Source organism: Mchenga conophoros, linkage group LG7, assembly GCF_057382185.1.
Source record: "Mchenga conophoros isolate Kocher_MC1m ecotype Shallow Benthic linkage group LG7, M_conophoros_male_GT1.1, whole genome shotgun sequence".
NCBI lineage: Eukaryota > Metazoa > Chordata > Actinopteri > Cichliformes > Cichlidae > Mchenga > Mchenga conophoros.
This window is the reverse complement of record NC_140532.1, coordinates 43,723,241-43,736,417: the sequence shown is the minus strand read 5'-3', so window position 1 is coordinate 43,736,417 and position 13,177 is coordinate 43,723,241. Positions and strand designations below refer to the sequence as shown.

The following is a 13,177-nucleotide window of genomic DNA, read 5'->3' as shown; positions in this document are numbered from 1 at the left end:
TTCTGTTTTTCAATTTTTATTTCCATTTTTCCTTCCATAAATGTGGAGTAGTACATCTTGATATGCCTTAAAAACAAAAACTCTTTGGTACCTAATGGAAAATAAAACAATTAAGGCAGCTACAGCATCTAGGTTGTGAAATGCATTCATTACTGCAGTCAATCACACACTGGGCACACAAACTTCCAGTTTTCAGGTTCCTGATCCTCATCATGTATCATCCAGAGGAAGGGCAGGAAAACCTAGTTGCCCAGGCAAACTGAATATGTGTAATAATATGTATCTTAATGTGGACTACAAAAACAAGGCTGAAGCCGACCTAGAGCGCTTAAACCATTAGGGATGATTCAATCAAGTTTTAACAGACTTAAGGTAATGTTTGGGAACACGTTGTTGCACTAGCTGATGTTCAGAAATGACATTTCTCAACAGATCTGTTATTTCCACACTGATCAAGAACAGAAAGTCCCAACCTGGAGACGCAGAGCAATAAGTCACCAACTACCAATTTGGGTTGTGCCATTTCTTACTAGTGTGATGGCTTATGACAATTACGTAGTATTCCTCATAATGTTCAGCTGTAGTCATCCAGCACGGTAGAAAAACATGCTCAAACAGGTGAAAAACATTTATCTCTTAACAACAAAAAGGGTCCTAATTTGTCAGCTGAAAGAAAACCGGCTGTAAACTCTACTCTAAAACAGCGAAACACTTTCACCCAAATACTGCCTTCTTATTTTTCTTGAATCAGTCTCCAGCATGTGTGAAGACTCGAGTGTTACATCTGTAATAGGCTAATACTGTATTTTCAGTTGTTCATTCCTGCCTAATGTATAAAATAAAATGGCTGTACATAATAATCATACATAACCGCAAAGTAAAAAGAACTTGAATTATTACAAACAGTTGATTTAAGATTAACTCTTTACAGAATGATGAGATATGAAAAAGAAAGCCAAAAGAAATGAAAAAGGTCGTAACTACAAGTTATGTGACCCAAATGGAACAGATAGCAATTTATAGTCTGAAAATGATGCAGCCAAGAACCACAGGCACATGTCACCGAACCCTTTCTAACTTTTTTTTTTCCTTTTTCTTATAAAGTTGTTGGCCAGAGGTAAGCGATATATTTTGGCCTTCAAACTTCACTCCTTTCTCTCCGGGTGCACGTCGGAGCGTTTTTTTCTCCTCCCCCTGCTTGGGGTGCAGCTGAATGCTCACAGGATGACGTGGACGAAGATAGCCATGATAGCAGCACTGATCAGACCAGAGATGGGAACCGTCACAAACCACGCCATGAAGATGTTCCTGAACAGACGCCAGTCTACTGCCTTCTTTGAGCGCAGCCAACCTACTGCCACCACAGAGCCCACCTATTTCAGATAAATAACAGTCAAATGATCGTTGTGCATGCATATGCCTGACATTTTATTGAGGAGAAACTTGCTCCACATGTGGAACTTCTACTAGACTGTTTACTCAAGCCTCCCTCTTATGAAACAGTCTCTTCCGTCATCTCTCGTTTGAGTTCCCAGACCACAGTGTTTGACCAGCTTACCTTGCAGTGGGTGGTGGAGACAGGCAGGCCAATGTTAGAAGCAACCACGACAGTCAAGGCTGAGGCCAGTTCGATGCTAAAACCACTGCAGGAGGAGAAAGAAAAAAACTCATGTGGATGTGTCTGAGCAGCTCTAATGTAAGGAGCAGTAATGTCTGGGGAGGATGTGGTTCTGGGTGGAAACAACTTATGAACTGTCTGAGTCTTTACCTTGAGGGGGTGATGGGGGTGAGGTCTTTCCCCATTGTCTGAATCACCCGGCGACCCCATACCCAGAGTCCAGCGCAGATACCCACGCCACCATACAGCAGTAACCAAATGGGTGTATGTGCATTTGAGAACACGCTGCTTGTTTCGTAAACCAACCACAGAGCTACCAAAGGTCCAATGGCATTACTGCAGAGTGGAGAAATTTTTTTTGTTGTTATTAACAATCTGGCAAAGAAACAGGTCACCACACACTTGTCTGATATGATATCATTAACCATACCTAACATCATTTCCTCCATGGGCAAAGGATCCAAAGCAAGCAGTAAGAATTTGAAGGAACTGGAACAAGACTGAGACTTCTGGTTTGTCTTTTTCAGGCCTTTCATCATCCAGGGAACTCTGGCTGCTACCTGTATCCTTGATCTCCATGTCTAGCCTCACATCACCCTCTACCAGACCTTCAGGAGTTGTGTGCTCTGCCACAGCATTGCAGTAGCTGGTGTAGCTATCCATACGCAGTCGCTTTCTCTCCTGACTGCCTGATCCTGGAGCCTTGTTGCCATCCTCACAAGCACGGAAGTCCCCTTCTTTATGCTTGTCATGCATGCCAATGATGGTCATGGTGTAGGCGGTGTAGCTATTGTTGCGCCGGATAGGTCTGTCGCCTCCTTCTCCCATGCAGTCGCTCATTTTGGCCAGGTGGAGCTTGTGCAGTAGGTCTTTGTAGAGGGCTGAGTCTGTGTGGACTGTGTGGTACTGGCTATAACCGTTACTTGGTGGCTGTGGAGGTCTGTTGTTGAACTGAACATGATTTTTGAATTGAACCTGATTTTGAGCATTTGTGGAGGCACCGTTGCTTTGGGCTTGGTTACTAAAATGGACCTGACTGTTTGATTGAACCTGTGCAGGGGCTGCAGAAAAAAAAAAGAAATGTCATAAAATCATCTGCAAGTTAATCATAAAATTATTATGAAATATCTATAGCAACTGTCATTTTAAGATGACAAAGATTTTTAAAACATTGTATTTTGGCATATTTACCATCGTTTGAATTGCTGTAGTCTGTGTCATCAGAATCTCCGATGTCAAAGGCCACCCTGTGTTCCTTATTACTGTCGGCTTCATCTGAATCTCCGATGTCAAAGGCCACCCTGCGCTCCTCAGGGCCAGGAAGAGGGTCAGAGTTGTAACTGGCAGCTGGTGTGGTAGATGCCTGCTTCAGGATTGGACAGTGGGCTTCTTTAAGCTCCTTCTTTTCCATCAGAGGGCTTTCAGTGGGACTGGACTTGATATCTCCTATTAGGGCAAGAGTTGGATTGAGAATTATTTGGATTGCATCCAAACATATACTTAGCATAGCAGAGACATCCTAACCCAGCATCTGTTTTTCCTTCAACTTCAGCTGTAGGGAGTCCAAGTGTTGCATAACCTTAAAGTCAGAAAACCCTTTGTACTGTAAATATAAAGATCTGTGTCCAAGGGTGGACTCCGGTGTTCACAGGATCAGATTAACAGGATTACAAAGGACATATTCATATTACCACTATTATCTTGTTTTAAGAGAGACAATAAACTAAATGTCCGAGGCTCACATGACATTTTTTGTAGCTTTAAAGTGAACTAGATACTCAGTGCCATTATTTTTTGTTCAATAAATCTAAGTGTGTCCTGGTGAGATTGCATCATCCAAACTGGTCATGGCTGGATCTGAAGCAATAGGTCCCCCTCAAACACACCTCCCAATGCACTGCCAATGCCACGTCAACACAAAGTCAGTGCGGGCTTATTTTTAGTTGAGGTGGTAAAGACCAATTAGTGAATCCTTATGACCCAATTAGTCAGCCTGTCTACTGAATCAAGGCAGTTTATGCCTTGTCAGATAAACCTGCTGCTCCAAGAGAGAAGTGACGAATAAAGGATCTGTCAAACACATTTTATTTTTATTTTTTTTATTTTTTTTTTTTTTAAAGAGAGCAAACCCTCTCTTCAAAAAAAGTTATTACTCATTTTAGGAGACACATTTTTCCCCAAATATGTCATTAACGAACCATTTAGAGCTCTATTAAGTAATAAAAGGCAATATTTGTGAACCTAAGTCATAGGTTGCATCAGACACAGCTTTTCTGTAATCAACCCGAAAAGATAACTTATGCCAGGAGAGACTAAACCTATGAGTCATTAAAGAGAAGAACTGCATTGTAGATAACAGAGTGAGCCAAAAATACATTCATGGAGGTTAAAACGAATGGTTATGTCTTAACACCAAATCACACTATTCGGATGCAAATGCATCAGAGTTTACTCTGGTTTTTAATTCTATAATCCTGGATTAAAGCAAAGACAATATTTTCACATCATTTTCATTAGAGCGAATCCATTGTGAAAAATATATCCCTGAACTTCATTTGCTGGATTAATATAATCCCACACTCGATAGGCGGAGTTGCAGTGCAACGCTCCAGTCATGATTTGTCCAATGGCTTAAGTAAGGAAACTGAGTCACATGGAGTTGAACAGTGAGTCAGATTGGCAAAAATGGGACTTACGTTCAATCTTCTTCTTTAGGCGAGGGCAGACAATAAACCAAACCACAATGGAGGTCAGCAGACCACAGGCCAATGAGATGAGCAGGATGCCCCACCAAGGTATCATGTCAAATCCCAGCACTGGAGGATCGCCAAGTGCCACGCAGATATAAACAAAAGCAAATAAGAGAAAGGCATATTTAAAAAAACAAAAACAAAACAACTAGGCAGCAGGAGCTACCTTTTCTAGCAGACCATACAAAGTAATACACCAACATTAAAATATAATATAGGACAGCAGTTTTATAAATATGTAAAAATATAAGCCCCTCTAGAAAAGGTCCTATGAGGGCAATGAAGTTTCATTTTCATTCATTAATGGCACTTATGTTTGAAAGTACTCAAGTACTCTGCAACAACTTCAGTGACTGCATAGCTTCATTGTGCCACGTAGTTAAAAATGGAAAGCATGCGTACCCCCAGACATGAACAGTTATGCAACACCAATGTCACCAAGACCCCAAAGTGCCCAGCTAACAATTACACAGAAACAATGAGTTCCTCAAAAGGAGACATAACTTGGGTAGCATAAAAGAAAAGCAAAAAGAAAGGGGGGGGGGGTTGTACTAGGGCACTTTACTGTAAAAAAATGAAGGCACCCTCTTGCCAACACTGCAGCAAACCTGGTGCAGCACAAAGATGTAGCGCAATGCATGCTGGCAGAAAGTTACCATTTACATTTCCCTGGAGAAGCAGTTATCCATGTCATACACAAAGTCAGCAGTTTCATGGGGACAAAAACAAATTGTGGATAAAAATAAATAAAAAATAAAAATCTACCACCTTGTTTGAATGTCTGGACATGACCTTGGCCATAAACGCCACACTTCCACTAAGATATGGATTGTTTAGGAAGTGTAAGAGAAGAAAAGGAAATGAGGGCCATGGGGAGGTGATAAGTGTCTCAGTTACTGTGTTTGTTTGAGGGCACAGTCCACACAGTGCACTGAGTCACGCTGCAGCATGAGACTGCGGAGCACCTAACTCATGTTTATTTAGTTACGCAATGGAAGCTCACTCCCTTTGGGACAGGAGAGGCATAAGGAAAAAGTGGACGGTGACTCTTAACAGTTAAGTCTTGTCTACGACTGAGTACACTGACTCACTACTAGAGACATCCAAACACACGTGGTACTGCCATGCATTATTAAACAGGAACTCATCTGATATCAAACAGGATTTTAAAACTACAGAATAAAGAGGGAAATTATCCACCCGGATGGTAATTATTATTTATTTTTTGTGAAGGAAAAAAGTAGTATAGATTAAAAAGCTGGGCTGCATTTTGTAGTCTGATTAACACTCTTACAGAAAGAAGTGACTTTATACCACAAGCATGCAGTGGGATGACTGAAACTGGACAGTAAATGAAATTTAACCACAGCTGTGTTCCAAAACACTTGCAGAAACCTATATTCCATGGCCTGCATTACACAACAACAAGGTTTGTTTCCCCCCCCCTCCCAGTACTGTACATGTAGTACACCACCAACCTCAATTACAATGACAGTTAAAGGTGGAGTTTGAGTCACTTGGCAAGAACCCTTTTGGTTATCTGTCCTTAGGGCACTAAGGACTAATGACATTTGTAACTCCTCATAATGAATTAAAATCTGTTACACAAGAGTTGACTATAGCAATCGCTTAAAAGTTGTTTCAGGATCATGGCTCAGGTTGAAACAAGTCATCCGTGCTGTGATCCCAATTGTTTAGTGCCCCCATGGTAACTAAATCCAGTGACTGTTTTTCAGTGGGTTATCGAGGCAGAAAATTTGTGCCCTGCTACAAAAAATGGAAGTTTATCAATTGAGGCTGGTATGAGGGGTCCAGATATCCTGTCACTCTGACACTTTAAATACATAATAAAAAAAAGCCACGGTCCTGTTTAGACTTGTGTATAGAGCAGGTGCGAACAATTGAGTGATGTGCAGCAACGAGGACAAAATTTAGGGCAGATTCAGCAAACGTCATAAACAGGGAATTGTGTTCAGCATCTGTGCTCTGAAGGCTTAACAGTACTTTACCTGAACTTCATTTGTCTTCATGACTGAATGGCATGAAGTTGGCTTTTAGGGTGTGTCTCCCTTTTACAATGTATAGGGCTGCAATGCAGTGACAGCAGCTGAATGATTTATGAAGGAATGAAGTCACACTGAGCCTCATCTGTACAGGACAGTCAGCTGACCCTTAAATTCTCTGGCCCAAATGTGGACTTGAGGTCTCTGGCACTGGTGTTTATATTGAGCATAGGAATGTGCTGTGGGGTGTCTGGCATCCAGCTTCACCACTAAGCTAGCATAAAGATCAGGGAATGTCACAGGAAACCAAACACACTGGACTCAGTTAGCTGAGATACTGTTGCTGCATTAAGGTGCATTCATCAGCAATAATGCACTGCTGTCGTCCTGGGTGCCAGAGCAGTATAGTAACCAAAGCCAAGCCTAGACTATAGGTCTGAAAACCTAAATGTTTTTCTTTGTTTGTTTTTTTAATTATAAATGCAGTGATGAATTTGTGTTACTGGGCCAATGACAAACAACTGAGGAGAGTAGAGTAAAACCTAGTCTACTTTACTTTTACAATGAGCCAAAGTTTGTATTATGACCTCTGTCTTTGTGTACAACATGTGAGTATATGAATGCTAGTTTGTCTTGTGAATATATTTAAAAATAAAATTGCAGATGGCAATTTCACGTGTGGTGAACTTGATATGACTGTACTGTTGTGCCTGACTAACCAGGGATTTACTGTCTATGTGGGAAGTGCAAGTGCTCTCTTCTTAGTGTGCTGATGTGCATTCACACATCAGCTCACCAGATCTGGTCAAACTCTGGCCTGTAGCCGTCATTTAAATGGCCCAGGCCAGCTAAGATCTGGAACTGTTAGGCCCTGCAGAGAGAAGAAAACAAAAGGAGCGAAAATGGCTCATTTAATAAAGAGTTTCTGGTAAACCAAAAACCAGCAAATATTAAGAGCATTGCCACACAGATTCAGAGCAATAATACAACTACTAGCAGCAGACAACTTTGACAGCACACTCTTTACTTCTCTTTTCCTCCTGCATGCCTGAAGTGATGTCAGGAGTTAAATGAAATCTTATTTCCATCTCCCTGTTGTGCTCCACTCTAAAACTTCATGCCAGCTATGACCCACATAGAACCACAAAGCAAGAGAGCTTCAAAAAAACATGTTAAAATAAACACGGCTTCTGTGAAAATGGTAAACAGTCTGGTTCAGGCTGGAATATGTGTGGGCATCCGGCTGTCTGAGGGAGCAGCTTATTTTAAGCTGTGGCTGTGGGCAGGCATGCAGAGCAAAATGAAACAATGATACTCACCCGGAGCACCAGTGAACATGATGGAGAACAAGTTGATTGCCATTGTTATCGCATAGAAGACAGGCAGGGCCTTCAAGCCATTGGGTACTGGGTCTTCCTACAGGAAGAAAATAGAATGTTCAGAAATCCAAGTTGCCTCATCTTGCTGTCAGGTTACATTTCAAGGCACAACAAGCACAGTGGAAATCTGAACCATGTGTTCCTATAAGGAACTGCTTCAAAGCACGGTAGCTTATTTCCTGCCATGTAATAAACATTTTCCCAATTGCATTTTGGGGGTGGACCAGTACAGTGTTGAAACAGCCTTAAACCACAACTTCACTCTTCTAATGTTACATTAACCGAGCATATCCACAATTTTGATAAAAGGAGACTTACTTTCTGTAAAATGAACCTGCGCACAAAATAGAAGACAACGGCTGACATTATTCCAGACAACAGGGGACTCAGGAACCAGGAAGCAACTGCACAAATAAATAAATAGATAAATAAATAAATCCAAACACAAATGGGAGCATTACAAAGCAGTGGAAAAGTAATGAGAGAATTTGTCAAAGAACAGTAGAAAAAAAAAAAAACCTAAATTCATTTAACTCCTACTATACAGCTTATTTTTAATAAAGAATGTGTTTATTTAAATAGAGTTACATGAGCATGATTCATAGAAACTAAAAACTAAAGGGAGAAGAAAGAAAGAAAGACACCCACCCCACAGGCAACAAACTGAACTCTAGAACAACCCTTTAAAACTGCCTATTGTTCTCCAAGTCATCATACGACCTTATCAAATAACACTCCTTATTTGTACTGCCTCCTCCCAAAGTCCAACACAAAGTGGTGGAAATCACTATTGATTTGTACAATGAATGCTTCCCATGTCTGAATGTGGATTTAGCTGAAATGCTGGACCTGCCATTCATGAACATACTTGATTACTGACCTGGATTTGGGATGGTATTATCACACTGTAAGAGTCTTCACACACCGCCATTAATAAAATATACTTTAAATGCCTGTGATGAAATTCAGCTAACCATTAAAGGGAATTTTCTATGTCAGTTGACTGGTTACATACCAATACGTAGGAGTTCAAGCCACCTGACGCCCTGCTGCCCTTTGGCAACCAGCGAGAAGCCGATAGTAGCACCAACAATGCAATGTGTTCCAGAGATGGGGAGCTTAAGGAAGGAAGCAGCCAGCTGCCACACAGCAGAACCTAACCAGAATACATTCATGACATCAGTTGCATGGTGTCATAATTTCAGCTTTTATACAGTCAAGACAGGTACCAAAAATATTCTACAACCAGATTCACCACTACTCCAATGCATTTTCACATCTTTAATTTCTACAAGCAATGCTCTGTCCACATTGACCGACAGTTCAAATTACATGAAAGATAAGCTGCAGATACTCACCAACCATTGCGCTGATAGATCCAGCCATCAAGACATGTTCAGAGCCGTTGTACATGCCCACATCAATGATTCCCTTGCGAATAGTTTCACTCACTTTGGCCCCAAGAAGCACAGACCCCAGAGTCTCAAACACTGTTGCTAGAATACATGCCTGACGCAAAGTGACCACTCCAGAGCCCACGGCTGTACCAAATGAGTTAGCAACATCATTGGCACCGACAGAAAAGGCTAAGATGAAGGCAATGATAAAGCCAACAACCAGCAACCACACATACTCAGTCAGAGGTGTATAGGTTACCATGGCAGTGGTCAGCACTATTGCAGTTGCAGTTGTTGAAAACATTTTTTGTAAGTTTTAAAGGAACTGATTCACAATCTTAAAGGAATAAATGCCAGACAAAATAGGGTTTTATATAAATCTGTTTCTAAACAGCAGCTAGTAAAATAAAGAGGTAAACAGAGGTAAATAAATAATTAGCTTTATTTTTAGGCCCACCTGTCTTAACAGAATTTGTGGGATTCAGCAGTGCAAACTTGTAATGGGTTTATCTGGATCTAACCAGAAAACAATTAAAGTAAACTAGAGGTACAGTGAAAAACTATTGCTATCCTAAAATGTTGGTGGATCTGTTATTGTCCTTTGGGTGCCGAGAGATTAAGCAGAAAGAAAAGACAGCCATTGTGCCACTGTGACTGCAGATGAGCAAGGGTACATCCTGAAAAGACAACACACACACAAAAAAAAAACAAGACATCCTTCACTAACGTGAAAACACAGGCAACAAAGCTTTTACATAAGGAATAAACCTTTACATCACGAATAAGATATACGAGTAGAAAACCGGCAGTAACTGTGGACCGGAAGAAGGACCTCTGGTTGCTGCCCTTCCTTAAAACGGAGGCCATTTTTAGTAAATGGCGCATGAAAGACCGCAACTATATTACACCAATGTCCTTTATTTTGAGTCAGGATAGTCGCATTTAAAATGTTAATTGCTGTACGGTGGATGATCAAGCGATCATGATGGGAAGCTCGAGATACATCGAGCCGTTTTATGTGGGAGACATTTTAACTTTCCCTACTCGCACACGTGTCGTCATTCATTCACGCAACACGAGCGCCGTCTGTTCCTACAGCTTCACGCTCTGCGCTACAGAAGTGGCTGGCCCAATCTTAAAAAACAAAAAACATTTGGACCGATCTCAAATTTGGCGTTTTAATCCACCATAATAGTGGCTGCGTCCATAAACAGCGTTATACTAGTGTCTGACGTGTTTATTTTCCGTAACAGGGGGACGCAACCGGATATGACTCAGTTTAGGGAACACAACTCAATGCGGCACCGGTTCGTTGTGTCGCGTGTGTCGACCCGGTTTAAAGGTCTATAAAAAGTGCAAACCAGATATAATTCTTGCTGCCTATATTCGCTTAGGATTAACATTAAGAATAGCAATTACATCGGCGTTATACACTGATACAAATTTAACATTGTATGGGCTAACTGACTCCCACACATAACAGTCTTAATCAATTCAAAGTCAAGTAAAGTATTTAATCCATATTAAATGTATTTTTTTCTAACGAGTAAATACGCTAGCCACCATCTGGATCGAATGTATAATACAATGGCTGGGGTTAGCATCAGCGCGCACTTTGACGTACGCCTTAATTACAAAATTCGTAAAATGAACGACTGAGCTTTTCATTAAAAAGGTATAAAATGTTAAATATAAAACTTACCACACACTGCAGTTATCAGTCCCGTAGAGTAGCGCTCACTAGCCGTTAAGCTAATTAGCGCGCGCACACAGACGTTAAGACAGCGCGGGCGGGATAAAGAAAAACTTAAACGGATTATGAAATGTAACCCGTTCAAAAAATCTGCCCTTAAAATTTTTTTTAAATAACGCGACTAAAGAAAAATGATAATTGCGACAAAGTGAGTCAATATGGAGAGAAGAAAACCGCCTTATGGAATCGAGAAACTTCTCAGTTTAAATGAATGCCTGACAGACTCCAGAGGAACTCGCTTATACCGGCGAACAGAGCTGGGGGTGGCATCTGTTGTACAAGCCCCACCCGCCAACTGGGCGGGAGTAACTTCCTGTTTTCACGTGAAGGGTGCGTGGTCGTGCTTGCTCGAGTGTGCCCACTGGGAGCGTCTCCCCTCATTGTAAAATCTTATTTAATAAATTTGCAGTTCGCGCCATTGTCTTACTGTCTGGTGAGCTGACTACCGACAAACACATAAAAAAAAAAACTGTTAGATTCCGTCACAAAAAATGTTGCACATTTAGATGCTCACATATAGCATACATAGACACAAACCATAATCGTCTATTTCAGAGAAGCTGTCACCTGGAAACAGTGCATGAAAACAGTCAGTGTTTACGTTAACCGCATAACAGAAGACCTGCCGCTCATTGAAGTGCATTGTCCGGAAATAACAACATTCACAGTCAACAAAAGTAGTTTTCTCTGGTCGCTCTTCTTTTATTATGTTTATCAAGAGAGACGTGATATCCTGGACAGAAGTTGTTTTCAAAAAGCATGACAAAACACATTGTGCGCTGAGATGCGATAGGTTTATAGTAATATAGGCAAATAATCTATAGCCTACTAGTATGACAACGAGTAGGGATTGGATTACACACGTTACAGTAAACAATGTAGTAAATAGCGTAATTTTATAAAATATACATTATTGCATTGTTTTATTAAACGATGGCCTTGTTAACGTCGTTATTGTCTCTGGCTCTGTGACGTCACTTCTTTGAGGCGCATGGAAATTTTCGACGACTCCAGTAATTATGATTGCTGTCGGTGAGCTTGAAGGCAGCATTACTGCAAGGTATAGGAGAGGCGACGTCAAAACACAAGTTTCAAGAATTCCTACCATAACCTCTAACGACATAATTTGCGCCTTCTCTAACTCCCACCTCAGCCCAGAAAGCCTTGTTTACTCCCAGAGGCTGCAGACACAGAAATGTGACCTGACCGTGGCCGTATAGAGGAACTGCCAATGTCAGAATATTTAGAGTTTGTTTAATTGCTTCAACTCAAGGAAATCAATATGGTATACAAACCAGATTAAAAATTGCTCATCCTGAGGTTATAGTTAAACTTCTGTGGTCTAAACCACTATTAGTACTGACAAGTAATTATAACCCCACCCTCTTTGGCAGGACTTGGGGAGAACAATTTTCAAAAATTATTATGATAACACAGGGTTAGGGTTAGATTTTCAGGCTACTTTCTGTTCACTGCTCAAAACTCAGAGTCACAGAGGAGCACCCGATGGGATAAAATAACCACTTTTATTTGACTACATATGCAAATTGTAGCAAGTCTGATATCTAAAGCAGCATAGAAACAAATGGTTGTGTTGAATTCTTCTTCTTTTGTCTTAGAGATAAGTTAAGCTAAACAACAGGTTCTGAAAAAAAAAAACACTTAGCCTGGCCTTTTGATAACACTGAACTCCACTGCTTTCATGAGCAACAAGCACATGACCTTAAAGAAGTGAGCGAGCTGAGCCTAAAAAAAGAGACCTGCTGTATTAGTACAGTCGTTTATCACCCTTGTTTATTGCTTGCAAAGGTCTTAGGCTACATAGAATAACTGAATGAAAATCTAATGAATGGCAGGTAATTCAGATTAACCTGTACTGAAACCTTACACTCTGCTTGGTTAAACAGCGCCATCTGGAGTACATTATTATATATAAATAACCCCGGGCCCGTATATTTACAAGGCTTCCTTGTAGCAAGAGTAGCTCCCAGTGATCAAATTCTTAGAAATGTTTTCACCTTTAAGTTAGAACTGTTACAAAGCACATGAGCCCATAGCTCCTCAGCAGAAAACTTGTTAGGCGAGGGGAAGAAGACCTTTAAGAGTATTAAAACCTTTAGAAAAAATACAGTCGTAAAACCCATTGACATGCAGGTTAATTAATTATTTTAAGTTTGACAGGGAACACCATCAGTGTGATGCACAAAAAAGCCAAACAAAAAACCAAACAATCTGAATGGACATGCTACAAGCTTGCAAGAAAGAGTCTGCTGTAAA

General features: G+C 40.8%; 1 protein-coding gene across 1 annotated transcript; it reads right to left on the bottom strand.

Moving 5' to 3' along the window:
• Positions 1 to 11,160, bottom strand: slc20a1b (solute carrier family 20 member 1b). The gene is made up of 11 exons (XM_085279439.1): positions 10,850 to 11,160; positions 9,109 to 9,824; positions 8,766 to 8,906; positions 8,069 to 8,154; positions 7,691 to 7,787; positions 4,315 to 4,434; positions 2,810 to 3,064; positions 2,049 to 2,679; positions 1,769 to 1,954; positions 1,559 to 1,643; positions 1 to 1,373 (listed from the first exon to the last, which is right to left on the bottom strand). The coding sequence occupies exons 2-11, from the start codon at positions 9,449 to 9,451 to the stop codon at positions 1,218 to 1,220; spliced, it is 2,100 nt and encodes a 699-aa protein (XP_085135565.1). The 5' UTR covers positions 9,452 to 9,824; positions 10,850 to 11,160; the 3' UTR covers positions 1 to 1,217.
• Positions 11,161 to 13,177: the final 2,017 nt, after the last annotated feature.

Coding starts and splice junctions, on each gene's coding strand:
- slc20a1b (XM_085279439.1), bottom strand. CDS start 9,451: ATGTTTTCAACAACTGCAACTGCAATAGTGCTGACCACTGCCATGGTA. Junction 8,907..9,108: donor ATCTATCAGCGCAATGGTTG/GTGAGTATCTGC, acceptor TATTCTGGTTAG/GTTCTGCTGTGTGGCAGCTG. Junction 3,065..4,314: donor CCTAAAGAAGAAGATTGAAC/GTAAGTCCCATT, acceptor TTGCCCTAATAG/GAGATATCAAGTCCAGTCCC.